This window comes from Carcharhinus amblyrhynchos, chromosome 10 (genome assembly GCF_965287045.1).
Source record: "Carcharhinus amblyrhynchos chromosome 10, sCarAmb.v2.hapA, whole genome shotgun sequence".
NCBI lineage: Eukaryota > Metazoa > Chordata > Chondrichthyes > Carcharhiniformes > Carcharhinidae > Carcharhinus > Carcharhinus amblyrhynchos.
Window position 1 is genome coordinate 1,863,494 of NC_137333.1, and position 23,093 is coordinate 1,886,586.

Below are 23,093 nucleotides of genomic sequence, written 5' to 3' on the forward strand. Positions count from 1 at the left end.
AGAGAATAGAGGGGTTTGCAAAGTGTTTAAACAGAATAAATAAGGAAAAATACTGCAGGGTCAACAGCTGGGCCAACATTTATTGCTGTAGTGACTTCAATCAAGCCATTGGGATTGGCCTATTGAAATATCCCTGATTAAGGAGTCAATTTATAGGCCAATCAGGAAGCCTTTTCCTTGTATTTAACTGGAAGTGTCAGTTCCTCTGGCACTCCTGAAGATAGACTGCTGACTGATAGCACTCTGTGTACTGCTGTTAGAATTGTAAATAAAGGGATTTTGATGAAGGGACTTCTGCCTCTGGAGACTTATTACATTGCCCGTCCCAAGCTGCCCTTGAACTGAATCCTTTATAAGACCCTTGTCAGACCCCACTTGGAGTACTGTGCGCAGTTCTGGTCGCCTCACTACAGGAAAGATGTGGAACTCTCTACCACCACCGACGGCAGCCGATTCCACTCATTCACCACCCTCTGAGTGAAAAACTTACCTCTAACATCTCCTCTGTACTTGCTTCCCAGCACCTCAAACCTGTGTCCTCTCGTAGCGACCATTTCAGCCTTGGGAAATAGCCTCTGAGAATCCACCCTATCTATTCCTCTCAACGTTTTATAAACCTCTATCAGGTCGCAGAGGGTGCAGAAGAGATTTACAAGGATGTTGCCTGGATTGGGAGGCATGCCTTATGAAGATAGGTTGAGGGAGCTAGGTCTCTTCTCCCTGGAGAGACGAAGGTTGAGAGGCGACCTGATAGAGGTTTATAAAATGTTGAGAGGAATAGATAGGGTGGATTCTCGGAGGCTATTTCCCAGGGCTGAAATGGTCGCTACGAGAGGACACAGATTTAAGGTGCTGGGAAGGAAGTACAGAGGAGATGTTAGGGGTAAGTTTTTCACTCAGAGGGTGGTGAGTGAGTGGAATCGGCTGCCGTCGGTGGTGGTAGAGGCGAACTCGCTGGGGTCTTTTAAAAGACTTCTGGATGAGTATATGGGATTTAATGGCATTGGAAGTTACAGATAGTTCTATGGCTTGGTAGGTATAGACGTGATCGGCGCAACTTGTGGGCCGAAGGGCCTGTTTGTGCTGTAGTGTTCTATATTCTATGAATGTATTTCAGAGGGCATTTAAGAGTCAACCATATTGTGGTGTGCCTGGAGCCCGCTATGGACGGCAGATTTCCTTCCCTAAAGAACATCAGTGAGCCAGATGCATTTTTCTGACAATTGACAATGGTTTCATGGTCATTAGAATTCTATTGAATTCAAATTTCACTATTTGCTGTGGGGAATTCAAACCCAGGTCACCAGGGCAAAACCTGGCTCTCTGGATTCCTAGTCCAGTGACAGTACCACTATAGCACTGTCCCCCCTCCCCACCCAGCGATTGGTAAAAGAGCCATGGTAACATGAGGAAAACTTCTTTACACCACAGATGATTAGGATTTAGAATGTGCTGCCTGAGAGAGTGGTGGAATCAGTACTCTTCAGAAGGAAAATGGATAAATACTTAAAAAGGAGAAAATATTGCAGGAAGAGCAGGGAGGTGGGGCAAACTGGATGTAGGTTCGATGGGCCAAAATGGCCTTCTTCATTTCTGTGCAATTCTATGAATGCAAAACCTATGTCAGAGTCACTGTTTAAAGCAAAAATAACATTGCGTTCAGAGCACTTCCTCAATGAAGCCAGAACCATGCTGGATTAGTACCGCTATTACAATGAAGTTCAGTTAGCATCACTTCCTGATGCTTATTGTCACATTCTAGGCTGGCAAATTGAAAGCGACAATAACAAGGCTCCTCTGCATTAATTAGTGACTGAGTGCCTCTGCTTGTTCGTCAGTGAAAGTGCTGTAATGACGCCTCCTGACCTAGAGGGTCACTATCTGCCAGTGGAGCATGTCCATATTACAATGGACGAACAGCTGCGCTCTTTACCATTTATATTTATCATTTTTTAAAATAAGGACAAAGTCCCTCATCAACTTCTGCTTTGAAGAAGTGAATTGAATAAAATGCTGCAAATACAGCTAGATGGGTCCAGAAAATGTTGCCTGTTGTAATCTCCTGTTACGCTACTGAGTTATGAACAATTTGTTTTATCAAAAGTTGCACTTAAGTTGCTAATCAGTCACTATTTTTACACTATTGAACTAAACATCACATTAAATCAATGGATTTATCCTGATTTAAATGGCCTTTAAACAACATTGAAACAACCACTTGGTAGCCCTAACAGATTTTTTAAAATTTAATATGGTCATAAACCGCGCCACTCCGGCAATGCATAAAATCTAAAACATTGCACTGATTTATGTACACCCTATGTTGGGGATTATAAAGCAAATGAATAAAATGAAAAGGCTTTTAAATAGTACACGTCTTTCTGAGGTTTTGTATGTGCATTATGCAGCACTGAAAGTTAAAAAGAAATGATATGCTAACCGTTAACAGAACTTAAGGGTTAATTTTATGGAACAGGATTGCACTGTAATTTCAGAAATGGCCTCTATTCTTTGAAATCGCTGATTTTTTGAGAATCATTATGCCATTTAAACATTTTTCAGGGCTGCTTGTGTCAGCGAGGCTCGTGTAATTTCTCCCCCATGCTTTCAGTTGAATCTCATCAAGCCAAAAATTCTCAAGTTATCATAATACACACTGATGATGCCAGCTGAGTCATCAACAGCACCACTGTGAAGGTTTCAGCCTTGCTTTAAATCAGGCCCCTCTCTCTCAACTCACATGTTCGTTACTCACAGGCGAACTGCCATGTCTATCCTTTCCGCAAGATTAATCAACAGCAAGGGGGGAACATCAACAACGAAACTTACCAGACGTCTGGCAAATTCTTTGTTTTCTGAAAGAAACCCATATCCTGGGTGGACCTAAGACAAAAAAAGCAGAAGGCATATATAATATAATCTTTTAAGCTCCTAATTAATCTTAAGTCTATCACCATTTATCTTATTCAGCGCTTGAAACAAGGAAAGAAAATTTGATCGCATTGTTTGCCTGACCATGTGTATTGGCAATGTGAATGTTCATTGATTTCCTGCAGAGTGAGTAGCTTAAGGAACAATTACTACAACAAATATTAAGGGGGGAAATGCTAATTCACTGCTCAAGATTAATTAGAATTTTTTAATAATAATAAATAAAAGTAAATTATGAAATGAACTCAAGTTACTCCCTGGTGTGAAAAGCTGAATTCTGCAGCCACCTGCAGGATCAGTGACAGGCACTGCCAGATGCTACAGAGCCTTTGATTTCCAGTACCAATCAAGCTTGCAATTTAACCCGCGTCACATGAACTAAACAGGAAGAGGATAGTCACTCTTTTACAAGTTCTGCCGTTTCCCGAGGAATATACAAGCAGCGGCAATGAGCTTTAAGCACATTCAGACTCACAGCTTGGGCACCAGTCCTTTGAATGGTTTTCATGATGGCATCCAGGTTGAGGTAGCTTTTGTTAGTGGGGGCTGGTCCAACACAGGAGGCCTCATCTGCCATTTTAACATGAACCTGCAGGAACAAAGACAAAATTCCACTTCAACAGGATATTCTCAAGCGAAAATAATTAACTTACATTTTACATTTGGCTTTGGAAAAGGTGACTTTGACACGATTTAAAACATGTTCTTTACCCACATTGTGATTCGCTTTGGTGAACAATAAATGCACGGCAATACCTATAAAATGATTTCAAAATCAGCAAGTGACTTTTTTTTTAACAGTGCACTGTTACACAAGAGACTGATTCTGGGCAATCAGCACATCAATTGTTAAAATTAATTGCAATTAAATATAAATGAATGACTGTGGTCATTTAATGTGTCTGTAGCCACGAATGTTTGGAAATACAAATGATGATTACATGTAGCCTAGGCTGTTAATAAAATTGTACTGAATAACAAACACTCTTGGCCATTTCTAAGCAGGCACCCCAGGATGTTGGAGATAATTAAGAGTGAATTCAATGCAAGGATGCTCCAAATGTCCCTGCACAGCATCAGGTCAGCAACATGCACAAATTAAGGCCAATGTCTAAAGAGTTCAATATCGCTGCACGTGAACCGGAAAATCTAGGGAATTATTTATCTAGGCAGGCACTGACTCAAAAGTTTCACCCACACCCCTTTTCCTTTCATAAGATTAAAGAAACAGAGGGAGCTAGCTGCAGTTTAACATTCAATTAAAGTGCAGAATGTTATTGAATTTAATATAGTCTGTGGCATTAGAGTGTTTTACCAGCCAGAATTACAGCTGCACGTATAATCTGGATTTTACTCAGAAGAGTTGTCCCAATTAATTTTAAAAGTAATATTCTCAAACTTTTAGAAATGGTGACAAATTCAGTGCGATCTTGGTTAAAAGATGAAAGGGGTGATGATTGAGACAAAGATTTGATCTGTCCTCTGTTCTGAATATAAATCTACAAAACAGATCGATGGTCTTACTATAAACAGAAGGCAGTGTAATCCTTCCTCTTTGCTCTAGAACTAGCTCACCTAAAAACTGTTCAGTGCAAAATGAAAAGAGCTTGCATTCCTATTGCCCCTTTCAGTTTCAGGGTGACCCAAAGTGCTTTAAGCACAATGAAGTATTTCTGAAGCGTAGTCACTGTTGAAAAGTTCAAAAAACATGACAGCCAACTTGCAAGGTCCCACAAACAACAGCATAATGAGCAGATAATTATTTACTTTTGTGCGCTACAGAAGCAAAAAGACGTGTATAATTCTACACTCAGTTTGTGCTTTTCATCAAATGTGGAGTTAGCTACATTCAGAGAAGGGCACTGGTATTTAGCAAAGTTTACTCAATGGGAGGTTTTCCAACAGGAAGCAATTTAGGAACAGTTCCAGTGCATGGTGAGTTGCACATATCTCACCAGCAATTTCCTGGTATTATTTTACTGACGTGTTGTATCTATTAGAGGGGTCTCATTTGGGAATTCAGAAAAATGTCGTTCAGATTCTTAATATCAATTAAACCTAAGAGATAGGCCAGAATGTTTGTGTTAATAGATCCGAGGTATAAGGCTTTTCTTTTAGTTTGATTTGATCTTGATTTGATTTATTGTCACACGTATTAGCATACAGTGAAAAGTATTCAGACAAAGCACACTGTTCATAGAGAAGGACACGAGAGCATCTAGAATATAGTGTTACAGTTACAGCTAGGCTGTAGAGAAAGATCAACTTAATGCAAGGTAGGTCCATTCAAAAGTCTGATTCAGCAGGAAAGAAACAGTTCTTGAATCGATTGGTACGTGACCTCAGACTTTTGCATCTTTTTCCCAACGGAAAAAGTTGGAACAGAGAATGTCTGGGTTCCTTAACTATGTTGGCCACTTTGCCAAGGCAGCAGGAAGTGTAGACAGAGTCAATGGATGGGAGGCTGGTTTGCATGATGGACTAGGCTACATTCACAACGTTTTATAGTTCCCTGCGGTCTCAGGCAGAGGAGGAGCCACATCATGCTGTGATATAGCCAGAAAGAATGTTTTTTTTGGTACATTGTAAAAGTTGGTGAGAGTCATAGCTGACATGCCAAATTTCCTTTGTCTTCTGAGAAAGTAGAAGCGTTGGTGGGCTTTCTAAACTATGGTGTTGGCACGGAGGGACCAGGACAGTTGGTGATCTGGACAGCTAAAAACTTGAAGCTCTCGACCTTTTCTACTTTGTCCCTGTTGATGTAGACAGGGGCATGTTCTCCTTTACACTTCCTGCAGTCAATGACAGTCTCCTTCATTTTGTTGACATTAAGGAAGAGATTATTGTCGCCGCATCAGTTTTAGAACAAGAAATCAAATACAGAACTAAAGGATTTAGGCAAACCCAACCCTCAGGAGCATCTTGGAGCTAGCATCTGGAAACTCCAGGACAATTAGGTGGGTGGATAACCTGGACGCCACTTATCTTGGCAGCTCAGGAAGATTCTGGGCTTGATCCCAGCTCTTACAATAGGGCCAGTAACACCGATTTCAAATTCCCCTAAGAAACAATTATTCAGGGCATCTGGAATCAGTGACAAATAAATGATCATTCTTTGGCCCTAGGCTGCAGCATAGGTCCAAGGGGGAAGCCCACCCTATTATTCGTAGAATCACAGAATGATAGAAACCCTACAGTACAGGAGGCGGCCATTCGGCCCATCAAGTCTGCACTGACCAAAATCCCACACTGGCCCTATCCCCATAACCCCACACAAGCCAGAATGTTTGTGTTAATAGGTCCGAGGTACAAGGCCTTTCTTTTAGTTTGATTTGATTTTGATTTGATTTATTGTCACACGTATTAGCATACAGTGAAAAGTATTCAGACAAAGCATACTATTCATAGAGAAGGACACGAGAGCATGCAGAATGTAGTTACCCTGCTAACAGCCCTGACACTAAGTTCAATCTAGCACGGCCAATCAACCTAACTCACATATCTTTGGACTACGGAAGGAAACCGGAGCACTCAGAGGAAATCCACGCAGACACAGGGCGAATTTGCAAACTCCACACAGACAGTGACCGAAGGCCCAAATTGACCCTGTGTCCCTGGTGCTGTGTGGCAGCGGTGCTAACTACTGTGCCACCGTGCCACCCCTATAATTGGCGAAGACACAACCTAAAGACATGTCCCCTGAGGTCTGTGTTCAGCTCTCATTTTTAAGTACATGTTTCTTAATTCTTTGGAGCGTCTTATATGATGCTGGCAATGCATCTATGTTAAAGTTTTAACTACAGCTTCCAACAGCTAGTAACCAGCCACACCACATGCCAGCAAACGCTGCATCTGATATTGGCTGGACCAAGAAACCAGAGGTGCTGTGGGATACTAGAGATGGAGAAATGGTGGCACAGGTGGGAGGGAATGCAGATAGAGGAGCAGGCAGCGCTCTGGGGGTGCACAGTCATGGGTGCAGTAACATTGTGGGGGGGAAGAGAGAAGCTAGAGCAATGGGAGTATTTTCACACTCAGGCTAATTTAAAGGAATGCATATCATAGAATTCCAACAGCGCGGAAGGAGCATCTGCGCTGCAGCAAGTACAATCCCACCCAAAGCCTACTCCTGCAACTCCACATATTTATCCTGCTAAACCCCTGACACTAGGGTCAATTTAGCATGGCCAATCAGCCTCACCCGCATATCCTTGGACTGTGGGAGGAAACTGGAGCACAAGAAGGAAATCCCCGCAGACACGGGGAGAACATGTGAAATTCACACAGACAGTGACCCAAGGCCAGAACTGAATCCAGATCCCTGGCGCTGTGCGGCAGCAGTGCTAACCATTGTGCTACCGTGCCGCCCATCAAATAGACACTGCACCTACGAGGAGCAGCTCTAAAACATCCATGTAAAAAGCCATGTAACTGCTGGGGAATGAGCCCAAATCCCAAATGACAGGTCCGGCTGGAACCACCAATGTTCAGCTCTACTGCATCTTCCAGATTTCAGCACAAGTGAAATCGCTGGAATTTACAATGCTGTTGTGAATTTGGGACCACAAGGTCTGAACCAAAATGTCGTGAGCATCTCTATTCAATGCCCAGGATATGTAGGCCACAAGTGAGAGGAGCAGATTTGGCCATCACTAATGAATTACCTGATTAAACTTACCAACAAGGCTTAACAAGAGTCGCAGACTTCAGGGAGAAGGATGTGCCTTTATACGGCATCTTTCATGTCTCCAGGCCATCCTAAGTGAATCAAACCCAATGATGCACTTCAGAAGTGTAGCTAATGTTTAACGTAGGGAAACGCCAATTTGCCTGCAGCAAGGTTCCCACAGGCAGCGACAGGATAAATGACCAGGTCATCTGTTTTAGTGATGTTCATTGCATGCTGGGTATTAGCCACAGGACACGGTGGGGGGAGAACATCATGAACGTTGGAAACTATTAAATCACCTGAACGGGCAGGGCTGGCCTTGGTTTAACCTTTTATTCAAAAACCAGCACCACCATCAGTGCAGCACTCCCTCAGTCCTGATTTTGTGTTCAAGTCTCCATTTGTGAGGCTCAAATATACAACTTTCCCACACATAGGCAGGCGTGCTCTACATTGAACCGCAGCTGAGAACAAAAAAACCATAAGAAGTCTCACAACACCAGGTTAAAGTCCAACAAGTTTATTTGATAGTAAACCACAAGCTTTCAGAACGCTGTTCCTTCGTCTTACTGAGACTTCTTACTGTGCATACCCCAGTCCAACGCCAGCATCTCCACATCATGACCACCATCAACACAACAAAAAAAAACCAACAAAGCTGTGTGAAAACCACCTAATTATTCAATTTCAACATACCACTAATATCACTTAGCACCAATTCTGAAAAACAGCTAGAAATTAGTTAGCAGCTAAGCCACGTGGAGACAGCATGGTGGAGCAGCGCACTGATAGCACCAACAGCAGTGGGAGATAGAACCTCTCACCATGGTACTGGGTTCCCAGTCTTGGGTGCACTGATGTGAGAAAGCCCCAAGCAAAGGTCAGACTGAAATTAATTAACAATTGCACCCACCCTGCTTCTGTGCATTCCTTGCAACCAGCTAAAAGTGTCATTGGAAATGAAGGTTTGGAAACGGATCACTCACAGGACAAAAGCTCATAATTAAAAGCTAGATGCTTTCCAGGTTGTTATATTCAGTAATCCTTAAAAGACTTGCATTTATCTAGTGCCTTTCACAACCTCAGGACTTCCTAATGCATTTACAACCAATGAAGTGCTTCTTAAGTGTAGTCACTGCTGCAGTGTAGGAAATGTGGCTCCCAACAGCAAGATCCCACACATGGCAACAATCAAAAAGCAGTTTAAAGGTTTTTAAAGTTTAAGGTTTTAAAGTTTATTTATTAGTACCACAAGTAAGGCTTACATTAACACAGCAATTAACACAGAAGTTACTGTGAAAAATCTCCTAGTCGCCACACTCCGGCGCCTGTTCGGATCAATGCACCTAACTAGCACGTCTTTCAGAATGTGGGAGGAGACCTGAACACCTGGAGAAACCCATGAAGACACGGGGAGAACATGCAAACTCCACACAGACAGTGACCCAAGCCGGGAAACGAACCCGGGTCTGTGGCGCTGTAAGGCAGCAATGCTAATCATTGTCCCACCATGCCGCAAACAAGAGCTAGCTTGGGGTTGAAGCCGGACTGGACTCCAATCTAGCACAGTTAACAGGTCTCTACAAAGTGGGCAGGTACTAAAGGCCTGATTTATATAGGTACAGTAAGTGAAACTATCCAAAACACGCACAATCCAAGCAACATCTCCACCACCTTCATTCTAATTTCCCCCTGGAAACCATTCATTTGACAGACCTCAGCAAGGTGGCCATTGGGGTGAACACCTCCTGCAATTGCAATCTGGCACAAACAAAGAGAGAAAGTCCAGATGCTTCAACACCACAACTGAGAAGCACATTTCTTGGAGTGCAGAGTTTATTTTTTGCCTCTCTTTCTTCAAACAAAAACCATTGTATACAGCGGCACCAGTAATCCTGGCCAGAATGGAGATCATTGGTTAATTCTTCCATCTATCAGACGTGGAGTAATACTGCTGTAGATTACTGAGAGTAAATTTTCAGCAGATAATTTGTATTGTGTAACTATCCTCCACTCACTGCATTCTGTTCATGGAGTCCTGTTTTATTTGGGAACCTCTGTTGTAGTTTTGGGTTGCTATATGGTGTAGAGGCTCTTCAAAAAGGTGTTGCCTGTTGTGAATCTCTTTTTCTCTCTACACCCACTTTTTAAAGGTGATTCATGCTTGGATTGAAATCCAAGGTGCCAGGAGTTCCTGATGCCGCAAGCAGATGGTCAATCAAGTAAGCGTCTGAACAAAGGTTTTGACGGGTTGTTTAGTTGTGAAGGGAATCACAACTTCACCCAATTCATAAAAAGGTTTGACAGGCAAGCACTGCATTTCCCAGCAGTGGTCACCAGTTAAAAACCTGGGTTGGAAAACTTTGGCTGCTTTTCTCCCCTTAAACCACAGCCTAACCCACCATCATAAAGATGCACCCCCAATTTAGATTCCAGATTTATCACAGCACCTTTCTGGACTCGGGAGAGGTCTGGGAAAACATTGGCTAAAGCTGTCAGCTATTCCTCTGCTGGTACAGCTGAATTCCTTATGGATTCTACGAGGAATTTCTACAATGCACCTTCTTCCATCAGGAAAAAGATACAAAAGTCTGAGGTCACATACCAACCGTATCAAGAACAGCTTCTTCCCTGCTGCCATCAGACTTTTGAATGGACCTACCTTGCATTACACTGATCCTTCTCAACACCCTAGCTAGGACTGTAACACTACATTCTGCGCTCTCTCCTTTCCTTCTCTATGAACGGTATGCTTTGTCTGTATAGTGCGCAAGAAACAATACTTTTCACTGTATACTAATACATGTGACAATAATAAATCAAATCAAATCAAACCAAAATCAAATCAAAAATTCTATTTCTTAGTAATGAACACCCGGCTTCAGGTAAGCTCCTTCATTGATTGTAAGCAGACTTAAGGGTACAGAATGAAGGTTTTGGGCAAGAGCTACAATGAGATATTAGAAAAACTTTAGTTTTGTTGGAAGCAGACATAATCAATAATTTGAAAAGGAAATTGATGGGCACTTGAGGAAACAAACCTGCAGGGATTCGGGAATAGATTGGGGGAATGGGACTGACAGGATTGCTCCACAGAGTGCTGGCACAGACTCAATGGGCTGAATGGCTTCCTTCTGTGCTGTAAATGATCTACGGCACTATAAGATCAGTGAGTTCAATATTTGTGGGATGATCTCAGACTTTCTGGATTTTGCTGCTAATACCAACCAATGTTTGTTCACTCAAAGATCATCTTCAGAAAAGAAATCAATTTGCAATGTCAATTTTACTTCTATGGTTCCTTTACTGCAGTCCACCGTGGCAATTCCACAATGACCAGCAATGCTCTGGTTGCAGAGCAATGGAGATGAAAACCACCATTTCTCCCCTTTCTCTTCAGCCTGCCCAATCATTGACCGTTCAAGATGGAATGGTGGGTAAGAGTTACCAGGCGACAAAATCATCTCTGCTTTCTGATTTCTGCCACATGACGAGCAGACAATATTATTCTTCCTTAGGCTACTTTCCCAAACAACATGATATATAGAATGTCCCCATTATATGGCCTTTCCAAATCTCGACCTCCACAACCTTCCCCTGCAACAAAGAACAGCGCAGCACAGAAACAGGCCCGTCAGCCCACCACGCCTGTGCCAATCATGTTGTGCTACCTAGACCAACTGCCTGGATCCCTCTATACCCCGCCTGTTCATGTGCTTATCCAGATATAGTCTTAAATGTTGCTAACATATATGACTCAACCATCTCATTTGGCAGTGCATTCCAGACCACCACCATCTTCTGTGTAAAAAAACTTCCCTGCATATCTCTACTGAACCTTTCTCCCCTTATTTTGAACTTGTGCCCCCTTGTTATTGTCATCTCTGCCCTGGAAAAAGCTTCCAACTGTTCACCTTATCTACGTCCCTCATAGTTTTATAAATTTCTGTCAGGTTGCCCCTCAGCCTCTGTTTTTCCATGATGTGGAGATGCCGGCGTTGGGCTGGGGTGGGCACAGTAAGAAGTCTCACAACACCAGGTTAAAGTCCACCAGGTTTATTTGGAATTAGGGGCTCATAATTCCAAATAAACCTGTTGGACTTTGACCTGGTGTTGTGAGACTTCTTACTCTGTCTTTCTAGGAAGAACAATCCCAGTTTATTCAATCTCTCCTTATAGCTAATACCCTCCATACCAGGCTACATCCTGGTAAACCTTTTCTGTACTGAATCCATAGCCATTACGCCCTTCTGGTAGTGTGGTGACCAGAATTGGACAAAGTATTCCAAATGTAGCCTAACCAATGTTTTATATAACTGCTGTGACTCTTCCAAAAGTATAGGCAAAACAATCGGAGAGACTCAGTGAAAGAAGATATGTACACATTCATTTTCTAATTGCCTGACAACAACATTTATTGAGAGTGCGAAAACACATCAGACACCTTAAAAAACAAAGAAGCCCAACATTTCAGCCTACACAAACCCTTACAGCAAGAAGTTCTTTCACTAACATCACTGTGCAAAGAGAAGTTTTATAGGAGTTTATTTATTAGCGTACAACTAGGCTTACATTGCAATGAAGTGACTGTGAAACTTCCCTAGTCGCCACATTCTGGTGCCTGGTCAGATCCACTGAAGAAGAATTTAGCATGGCCAATGCACCTAACCAGCAGGTCTGGAGGAAACTGGAGAACCCGGAGGAAACCCACACAGACAGGGGTTAACATGCAGACTCCACACAGACAGTGACCCAAGCTGGGAATTGAACCGGGGCCCTGGTGTTGTGAGCAGCAGTGTTAACCACTGTGCCACCGTGCCATCTTGGCAGAACAGTGAAGGCAAAGATGTTAATGGTTAAAACTTGGGATGAGGGTAAGATCATTTATACAGATTCAATCAAGAAAATAAGAGGATTTAAAATTCTTACTTTCTCCAAGTATTAACAAAAGAAGAAACGGGCAACATATCCCTTCCAAGTAATGATAATCAAAATACAATCAATGACTTTCAGATAAATTATTTGAGATTGAAAAGCTGAGAAAGCTCAAAACAAATAAATCTCCTGAGATAGAATTTATTATTCCAGAGTAATATGGGACAAGGGATAAAATGAATGCATAATAAGAACATAAGAACATAAGAAATAGGAGCAGAAGTAGGCCATCTGGCCCTTCGAGCCTGCCCCGCCATTCAATAAGATCATGGCTGATCTGTCGTGGCTCAGTTCCACTTTCCCGCCCTCTCCCCATAACCCTTAATCCCTTCTCTTATCAAAAACCCATCAACCCGCTTCTTAAAAATATTTAGCGAGGCAGCCTCCACCACTTCAACGGGCAGAGAATTCCAGAGATTCACCACCCTTTGAGTGAAGAAGTTCCTCCTCAACTCCGTTCTGAACCGCCCCCCCTTTATCTTGAGGCTGTGCCCCCTAGTCCTACTGTCTTTTTTGAGCGGGAAGAGTCTTTCCACCTCTATCCTATCCATCCCATTCATCATCTTATACGTCTCAATGAGATCTCCCCTCATTCTTCTAAACTCTAACGAGTACAAGCCTAGTTTATTCAGCCTCTCCTCATAGCTCAACCCCCTCAACTCCGGTATCAGCCTAGTAAACCTCCTCTGCACTCCCTCCAAGGCCAAAATATCCTTGCGCAGGTGCGGCGCCCAAAACTGCACACAGTACTCCAGCTGCGGCCTCACCAATGCCCTATACAGCTGCAGCAAGACCTCCCTACTTTTATATTCAATCCCCCTCGCTATGAAGGCCAGCATCCCATTCGCCTTCCTGACCACCTGCTGCACCTGCAGGCTGGGTTTTTGCGACTCATGCACAAGGACCCCGAGGTCCCTCTGCACCGTCGCCTGCTGCAGTTTTTCGCCACGTAAGTAATAGTCCTTCCTACCATTCTTCCTACCAAAGTGGACCACCTCACACTTGCCAACATTAAATTCCATTTGCCATTTCCTGGCCCATTCGCCCAGCCTATCTAGATCCTTCTGCAGACTCTCCACACCCTCCGCACAATTTGCCTTTCCCCCAATCTTGGTGTCATCAGCAAATTTCGACACCCTGCACTCGGTTCCCTCCTCCAGATCATCTATATAAATGGTAAATAGCTGAGGCCCCAGCACCGACCCCTGGGGCACCCCACTAGTCACCAACCGCCAATCCGAATAGCACCCATTGACCCCCACTCTCTGCCTCCTATTTGACAACCAATCCTCTATCCACGCTAACACCCTACCCCCAACTCCATGTCCTCTGACCTTCTGCAGTAACCTCTTGTGAGGTACCTTATCAAACGCCTTCTGAAAATCCAGAAAGACCACATCCACCGGCTCTCCTCTATCCACCGCCCTAGACACATCCTCATAGAACTCCAGTAAATTTGTCAGACACGACTTCCCTTTAATGAAACCGTGTTGCGTCTGCCCTATCAAGCAATTCCCTTCAAGATGCCTCGCAATTTCCTCCTTAATGACGGATTCTAACATTTTACCTACCACAGACGTTAAACTAACCGGCCTGTAATTCCCCGCCTTTTGCCTGGCACCCTTCTTAAACAACGGCGTAACATTAGCCGTTTTCCAATCCTCCGGCACTTCCCCGGAATCCAGCGACGTCTGGAAAATAACCACCAAGGCATCCACTATCACCTCCGCCATTTCTTTCAGAACCCTCGGATGCATTCCATCCGGTCCTGGGGACTTGTCCACAATCAGCCCCTCCAGTCTGTTGCGCACCACCTCTCTAGTAACAGTAATGTCATTAAGACCCTCCAGTCCTACCACCTTTCCATCGCTAACACCCGGCAAATTATTCACGTCCTCCTCCGTGAAGACAGAAACAAAAAAGTTATTCAAGACCTTAGCCATATCCCCATCCCCTACCACTAGGTCCCCTTTCTCATCCGCTAAGGGACCAACGTTCACCCTAGCCAGCCTCTTCCTTTTTATATATTTATAAAAACTCTTGCTATCCTTTTTTATATTAAGCGCTAGCCCAGCTTCATAGCTTCTTCTACCCTCCTTTATCAACTTTTTTGTCAATCTTTGTTGACATTTAAACCTCTCCCAATCCTCTTCTCGCCCACTGCTCTTAGCTACTCTAAATTCCTCCGCTTTTAATTTAACACTTTCCTTCACCTCCTTCGTTATCCACGGCTTATTACCTCTCTTCCTACTGTCCTTTTTAACCATCGGAATAAATTTCTGCTGAGCACCAAGAAAGATCTCCTTAAAGATCCTCCACTGCTCCTCAGCAGACCTACCTTCCAACGCGCTCCCCCAGTCCACATTCGCCAATTCTTCTCTCATCCTACCATACTCCCCTCTATTCAAACAAAGGACGCGTGTCCGGGAACCCACTTTCTCCTCCTCCATCTGCAACAGAAACTCCACCATACAATGATCACTCTCTCCAAGAGGATCCTTCACCTCAAGGTCCCTAATTCTACCCGCCTCATTACATAGCACCAGATCCAAGATAGCTCGCTCCCTCGTCGGCTCCAACACACACTGTTCCAGGAAACTATCCCGGCAGCATTCCAAGAACTCCTCCTCGAGCCCACCTCGTCCAACATGGGTCGACCAATCAATATGCAGATTGAAATCCCCCATAACTACTGCCGTCCCATTCCTGCACGCCTCACTTATTTGCGCGTTAACAGCCCGCCCCACCTCCAGATCATTATTCGGGGGCCTATAGACGACACCCACCAGCGTCTTCCTCCCTTTGCTGTTGATAGTCATTATGAACAAATCAAACAACTGAGAAGTCCTGATTGATTAGAAACATCATACCTTCTTTTCTCCAAAAAGGATGCTAAAATAGAAGCGGGCAACTATTGTCTGATTTTAATAATGCTTGAATAAAATTGGAATTATTCACAAATAAACTGGCTTACTTGCCCAGCAAACTGCACAGATTCAAAAGGAGAAATCCTACCGGACCATTGTACTTTAATATTCCAGAGAAAGCAACATACCAATTGAACTTTAAACATGCCTAAATGTTATAGCATGAAGCCAAAATATTGGACAAAATTCTGCAAGGAAGTGTATAAAAGGTGGGGATTCAGCCTCAAAATTAGATAACAAAATTGCCCAGTGGATATAAAACAGCAAGTTCCTCATGGATAGAAAATGACAAGTTCCTGTTTAAACAGTCACATTGAATTTGAAGTTTGAAACGGAAATCTTTCACGTGGTGCCCCCCAAGACTGACATTGACAATTGTACTCTTCATAATGTACGTTAGAGCTGAACCCGAGGAAGTATTTAAGGAATTAGAAAAAATATGTAATGGGTTAGAAGACAGCAGATGAAAAACAGCACAAATGGTTTTAATGTACCATACATATGGGTTCAGATTTTGTTCTCAGTGGCAAAGGAACAGCACTCAACATTCACCTCAGTCACCTGCAGAGTTCTGGGAACATGACACCAAGGATTCAAGTTCCTGCATACAGCTTTGGAAAAGCAAACTACAGGGGCACGAGGCCAAATGCAGTGAAAGAAGAGGCTTAACCAAGACTATATTGAGATGAAATGGACATTATCCAACGTTAAGGGCAAATTTCAAGTAAAGATTTAGAGAATACAAAATTTGCCAGGAGGAGGATGCAAGTGACCATTCAGCTATGAACAAATTATACAGAGGTGCTTTAAAAAAGAAACAAAAAGTCCCAACTAAAAACTAATTATGCAAATATGAATTATGCAAAACATAATGACAGAGGATTCTTCCAATACTATATCAAGAAGACAACTAAGGAGGAGGTTAAAACAGTAAGGAAGCAAATAGAACAAATAAAACTAACACAGTTAAATATCCCCAGATGCTTCACAAATAAATGATCAAAAAAAAACAAAGAGTCTAATAAATAACTGAAGACTTGGTCAAAAAGGAGAAAGGTGGGGAGCAACGGAAAGGTTTGGGGGGAATGGAGAGCAAAGTGGAGAGGGGGGAATTCCAGGGCGTCCGGCTTCACCAGTGGTGCAGCGATGAAAAACTTTGATGTGCAAGAGGGCAAAATTGGAGGAGTGCAAAGGTCATGAGGGTTATAGAACTGGGAGAAGTTTACTCCTCCAGCCAAATTTTAAAGTTCTTCCTTCCCCATCCCTTACCAGGTGAGAGAACTTATCACAAAATGTGTGGGTTTGGGGGATAAGCCATGGTAAATGCATGGAATTAGGGATGGAGGGGGAGCACCTGTGCAAGATGCTCTGTTGGATAGGCGGTGCAGACTCGATAAGCCAAATGGCCTCCTTCTTCAATCTAGGGGTTCTATGATTCTAACTTCAAAATTAATCAAATACATGTCCAACACCCATGAGTGCACTTGCTCACAAATAAAGAACAAATGCTTGAAGATTGCCTAATAGCTGAGTGCATAAATCCCTTCTTAACTGTGTGAACATAGCTTGGAAGTGCCTCAATTGGCCCCAGCATCCTGGGTAAGGCAGTGAAATGTGAGCCAGAATTCCCATTCTTTCTGGTTGTATCACAGCTTGGCATGGCTCCTGCTCTGCCCAAGACCACAAGAAACTCCAAAAGATTGTGAATGTAGCCCAGTCCATCACGCAAACCAGCCTCCCATCCATGAACTCGTCTATAGTTCCCGCCACTTTGGCAAAGCAGCCAGCATAATTAAGGACCTCACGCACCCCGGATATTCTCCCTTTCACCTTCTTCTGTCGAGAAAAAGATACAAAAGTCTGAGGTCATGCACCAACCGACTCAAGAACAGCTTCTTCCCTGCTGCCATCAGACTTCTTATATTAAGTTGATCTTTCTCTACACCCTAGCCATGACTGTAACACTACATTCTGCACTCTCTCATTTCCTTCTCTATGTACGGCATGCTTTGTCTGTATTGTGCACAAGAAACAATACTTTTCACTGTATACTAATACTTGTGACAATAATAAATCAAATCAAATCATTCCCCATTCAATGACCCATGTTTGTAATTGTGCATGCATTGACATTCAGGGAGACAGAATCAGTTTCTTTTGCGGTGCAGCCACCGCATATCCCAATGTTCCCCTCCCGTCCCTCAATCCCTAACCTCCCCCATGCCAACCAAACATAGTACAACAGCCAGAAAATACCAGTTCCACAGCCACACAAGGATGACATATTGGATGAGCTACTCAAGGACTGGCAATGGCCATGAAATCAGGGAGAGGGAAAACTGGGTCAAAGGGGTGGGGGGGACATGAAAGAAGATTTGCTTTCTAATATACATACTATAATGCACTTCAGTGAATCATAGTGAAGAACAAAGCTGTTCATGATTGTAATCTGCTGGAAGAAATTTTCTATAACCAATATATCTTTAGTTTTAAATCAATGTGTTTTATGACTGCCAATTACAACTATCAGTTTCCCGAATCAATACAAATGAAAACCTTACAGCCACCATAAAGTATTTGTCTACAGATATCTTGCACCACCGGTCTGCAGATCTTAGTCTGTAAGATCAAGAAAATAAATTGTTTGGGACACCCTCCAGCTCAATAAAAATGAGTTGATATAATCTGTACATGATGCACCCTCCAAAAACTATTACTACATTGATGTGGTGACCTGGATTCCACTACTTAGGTCAGAAAGCAATATTCATGTGTGGTCCACACCACGCTAACCCCATTATCTCACTGAATTCCCACGCAGCCCACATGTGCTGGAGCCACAAATCCTACTCACATGCATGATCAGCATCCCGCACAGAAAAGACAAAATGCTCGCTGTCCGGATTACTTTCAATGATCCCAGCCCGTTTCCCAACACCAGCATTTTAATCCACCACTGGTGACCACCAATGGGGATGGGGGGAGCACAGGCGTGAACCTACCCAACGAGTGAACAAAATGGACAATGCTTGATAGCAGGTTCACAAAGCCACACTAAGATGTGATGTGCTGAGCAAAAGAATTTTGTCTCACTTCCACTAATCCCCCAAATTGTAAATGCACCCTCACTACTGAATAAAGGGGAGGCAATTGCCCAAGAGGCAAGAAGAAAAATTTGAGGGTGAGTTACACTGTAGCTTGCTCACTGACTCTAGGCAATGATTACCATAGATTCCCTATAGTGCAGAAGGAGACCATTTGGCCCATCAAGTTTGTACCAGCTCTCCGAAAGAGCATCTTACCCAGGCCCACTCCCTGCCTTATCTTTATTACCCCGCACATTTACCATGGCTAACCTATCGAATCTACACATCTTTGGACACTAAGGGGCAATTTAGCATGGCCAATTCACCTATCCTGCGCATCTTGGACTATGGGAGGAAACCAGAAAATCTGGAGGAAACCCACACAGACACAGGTAGAACATGCAAACTCCACACAGTCACCCAAGACAGGAATCGTATCCAGGTCCACTGTGCTGTGAGATAGCAGTGCGAACCATTGTGCACCCTTAGATGCTAGAGCACAACGGTGCAGTCTTGGGAATAAGTTAGCTGTCTGCCCTGGTGACAAGAGAATAATGCAAGGAATGAAATGATCCATTGTCAGCACACCATATATTCAATTCATACTATAGAGATTTATTACTTTCTTCATTTTTAAAATGTAAATACGTGTTCACTCTTAGTGACCAGCTCTCTTACAGGACAAAACTGAATTATATTAAATAATTTCCACTGATCATTAGTTCAGCAACAGTTGAACTGCAATTTCTGACAGTCCCTTTGGAGATGGTTGATAGATCATTGGATCTATAAGTTCAAAGGATACAAAACTTTGAAAACTCGGTTCTCCGCTGTACCATTACCAAAACTATCTCATGGTGTTTGGACACAACACACCCCCGAGCTCAGACGAATGAGGGGGGGATCACATAGAGGCTTGTAAAATTCTAACAGGAATGGACAGGGTAGCTGCAAGAAGGACATTCCTGATGGTGGTGTAGTCCAGAACCAGGGATCACAGTTTGAGGATAAACCATTTAGGATGGAGATGGGGACACATTTCTTCACCCAAAAAGTGTTGAGCCTGTGGAATTTACTACCACCGGAAGCAGTTGATGCCAAAACATTGAATGTATTCAAGAGGCAGATAGATATAGCACTTGGGGCAAATGGGATCAATAGTCATGGGGAGAAAGCAGGATGAGGCTACTGAATTGAGATTGGTGGAACGGCAAATTGCGCGGAGGGTGTGGAGAGTCTACAGAAGGATCTAGATAGGCTGGGTGAATGGGCCAGGAACTGGCAAATGGAATTTAATGTTGGCAAGTGCAAGGTGGTCCACTTTGGTAGGAATAATGGTAGGAAGGACTATTACTTACATGGCGAAAAACTGCAGCAGGAGACGGTGCAGAGGGACCTCGGGGTCCTTGTGCACGAGTCGCAAAAACCCAGCCTGCAGCAGCAGCAGGTGGTCAGGAAGGCTAATGGGATGCTGGCCTTCATAGCGAGGGGGATTGAATATAAAAGTAGGGAGGTCTTGCTGCAGCTGTATAGGGCTTTGGTGAGGCCGCAGCTGGAGTACTGTGTGCAGTTTTGGTCGCCGCACTTACGCAAGGATATTTTGGCCTTGGAGGGAGTGCAGAGGAGGTTTACTAGACTGATACCGGAGTTGAGGGGGTTGAGCTATGAGGAGAGGCTGAATAAACTAGGCTTGTACTCGTTAGAGTTTAGAAGAATGAGGGGAGATCTCATTGAGACGTATAAGATGATGAATGGGATGGATAGGATAGAGGTGGAAAGACTCTTCCCGCTCAGAAAGGACAGTAGGACTAAGGGGCACAGCCTCAAGATAAAGGGGGGGGCGGTTTAGAATGGAGTTGAGGAGGAACTTCTTCACTCAAAGGATGGTGAATCTCTGGAATTCTCTGCCCGTTGAAGTGGTGGAGGCTGCCTCGCTAAATATTTTTAAGACGCGGGTTGATGGGTTTTTGATAAGCGAGGGGATTAAGGGTTATGGGGAGAGGGCGGGAAAGTGGAACTGAGCCACGACAGATCAGCCATGATCTTATTGAATGGCGGGGCAGGCTCGAAGGGCTAGATGGCCTACTCCTGCTCCTATTTCTTATGTTCTTATGTCATGATCGTGATGAATGGCGGAACAGGCTCAAATGGCCTCCTCCTGTTCCTAGCTTCTATGTTTCTACACTACAGGATAAAGCAATAAAAGCTGTCCCAAATTTTACCCTGGACAACACGAGACTGATATGATGTGGTTTGCTGAAACTAGACTTCTGCATTCACAACAGAACTGCAAAAGCTATGGCAAATGCATCACAATAATTTGCTTTAACCCAGAAAGTTTACTAGACATGCAATTTTGAATGTCTTGGAAATTTGACACCAAAACCTTGATCATAACGACAGGTCTTAATGAGTGTTTTGAAGAAAAGTGAGTTAGAGAGGAGGACCAAGGGAGGGATTTTGGGAGGGAATTCCAGAGCTAAGAAGCCATCCAGGCAGCTGAAGGCATGGTTGCCATCATGGCAGTGATTAAAATCTGGATGTGCAAGAGGAAAATGCAAAAATGGAGGAGCGCAGAGATCTCAAGGGAGTTGTAGGATTGGAAGAGTTTACCGAGGTGAGGAAGGGAGAGGCAATGGAGAAAATTCAAAACAAGGGTTAGAATTTTAATATCAAAATATTGTCAGACCAGGCGCCAAGATACGTCAATGAGCACGGGGGTGAAGGATGAACAGGACTTGGGACGAGTTTGGGTGCAGAAGTGAGCAAAGGTTTGGGTCCCCTTACAAAAGGATCGGCCAGAGGGGTATTAGAACAGTCACGAATTTAAAATTTTTAGCAGGGATGAAGGATTGCAGTAGTTAAGAAAGAGAGAGGTACAAGAAGTTAGCATTTTTTCTCATTGAAACCAACATCAAAAATATTTGCTTTAACTTGAAATTTTGATGCATTTTTTCATGACAATTGCTAATATTTGCAAACTATTAACTCTTACATCTCTGATGGTGTTTTAAGTTATGATGATTTTTAAAGGGGGCAGCAGGGTGGCACAGTGGTTAGCACTGCTGCCTCACAGCGCCAGGGATCTGGGTTTGATTCCTGGCTTGGGTCACTCTCTGTGCGGAGTCTGCATGTTCTCTCCGTGTCTGCTTGGGTTTTCTTTGGGTGCTTTGGTCTTCTTCCACAGTCCAAAAGACATGCTGGTTAGGTGTCTTGGCCATGCTAAATTTTCCCACCCGAACAGGCGCCGGAGCCAATTTCACCGTAATTTCATTGCAGTGTTAATGTAAGCCTACTTTTGACTAATACATTTTTTAAAAATTTAAACATTTAAATAAAAAGTTGTAATTGAACAGTGGCCTGTATAAAAGCCAAACATTCATCACGTTTGCTGGAAGTGAAGTCAGTCATACACCTGGAAGGTTAAAATAACGTGGCACATAAGCAGTTTCAGAGATGTCTAAATTAATTCATTCCTTGTCCAATTATCAGAGACATGTAATAACATGTCATAATCGTCATAATTCACATCATCCCAATAACTCACTCACTTAACACCACAGGTTTTCATATTAGTACTGAAATCCCAGATGAGCCACACTAATGCTAAATAATTCTTACCAACCTCCTATTATACCACAGACTGCGCAATTGAATACAGAGTCTCTGATGAGTCACAGAAATGCTGACAAGCTCCTGCCAAAATCTCAGGTCAACAACTGCACACAAAAGACAGCCCTGGCAACCGAGCAAATTGTCATACCGAGATAAAAAAATAATTATAATGCCAAAATAATTTTTTGCAAAATTGTTTGATATAATATTCTGTACCAAAATCTATTCCACCAACAGCTACAAAAATGGGCTGTCTGAATGTCTGATTCTGCATCCCAACCCTACACGCAGTGCAATGCTTAACAAAGCTTTCTGTTGGATAAACATTTGAAACCACTCAGAGGTCCTGAGTCACACACCAGTTACGGTAGAGAGCTGTTTTCCAGTAGTGACCCTGCATAAGTATAAAACAGATGCCACATCTAATAGCCACTCACGACTGGAAATGTGCAGCATTAGCAATGGACATCAGCATATTTTGGTGATAAGCAGCTTGGACTGTTACTAATGAATCATTCAGCACAGGAGCAGGCCATTTGGCCCTTTATTTGAGAGAGCTGTCCAATTAGTCCCTTTCCACTGCCCTTTCTCCTTAGCCTTGCAAGCTTTTCACCTTCATGTATTTGTGTGATTCCCTTTTAAAAATTACGACTGAATTTGCTTCCACCACCCTTTCCAGCAGTGTGTTCCAGATAATCATGGTTCAGTGCATTAAGAGAATGTCATAGTCAGAGAGATTTACAGCATGGAAACAGGTCCTTCGGCCCAACTGTCTTTTTTAACCACTAAGCTAGTCCCAACTGCCCGCGTTTGGCCCATATCCCTCTATACCCATCTTACCAATGTAACTTCTAAATGCCTAAGATCAACTAGTGCTACAAAGAGGTCAAATTTTTGAACATTTTGCCCATTGTTCTCCATTAATGACTG

General features: G+C 43.3%; 1 protein-coding gene across 1 annotated transcript in view; it reads right to left on the reverse strand.

Annotated features, from left to right (window-relative positions):
- pcca (propionyl-CoA carboxylase subunit alpha) overlaps positions 1-23,093 on the reverse strand; it is a 337,158-nt gene that overhangs the window by 256,085 nt on the left and 57,980 nt on the right. Inside the window, exons 5-6 of the mRNA XM_080198059.1 lie at positions 3,407-3,520; positions 2,830-2,883 (exon numbers count right to left, since the gene is read on the reverse strand). Of these exons, the coding sequence (XP_080054185.1) occupies positions 2,830-2,883; positions 3,407-3,520 (168 nt within the window). The remainder of the gene's footprint in view (positions 1-2,829; positions 2,884-3,406; positions 3,521-23,093) is intronic.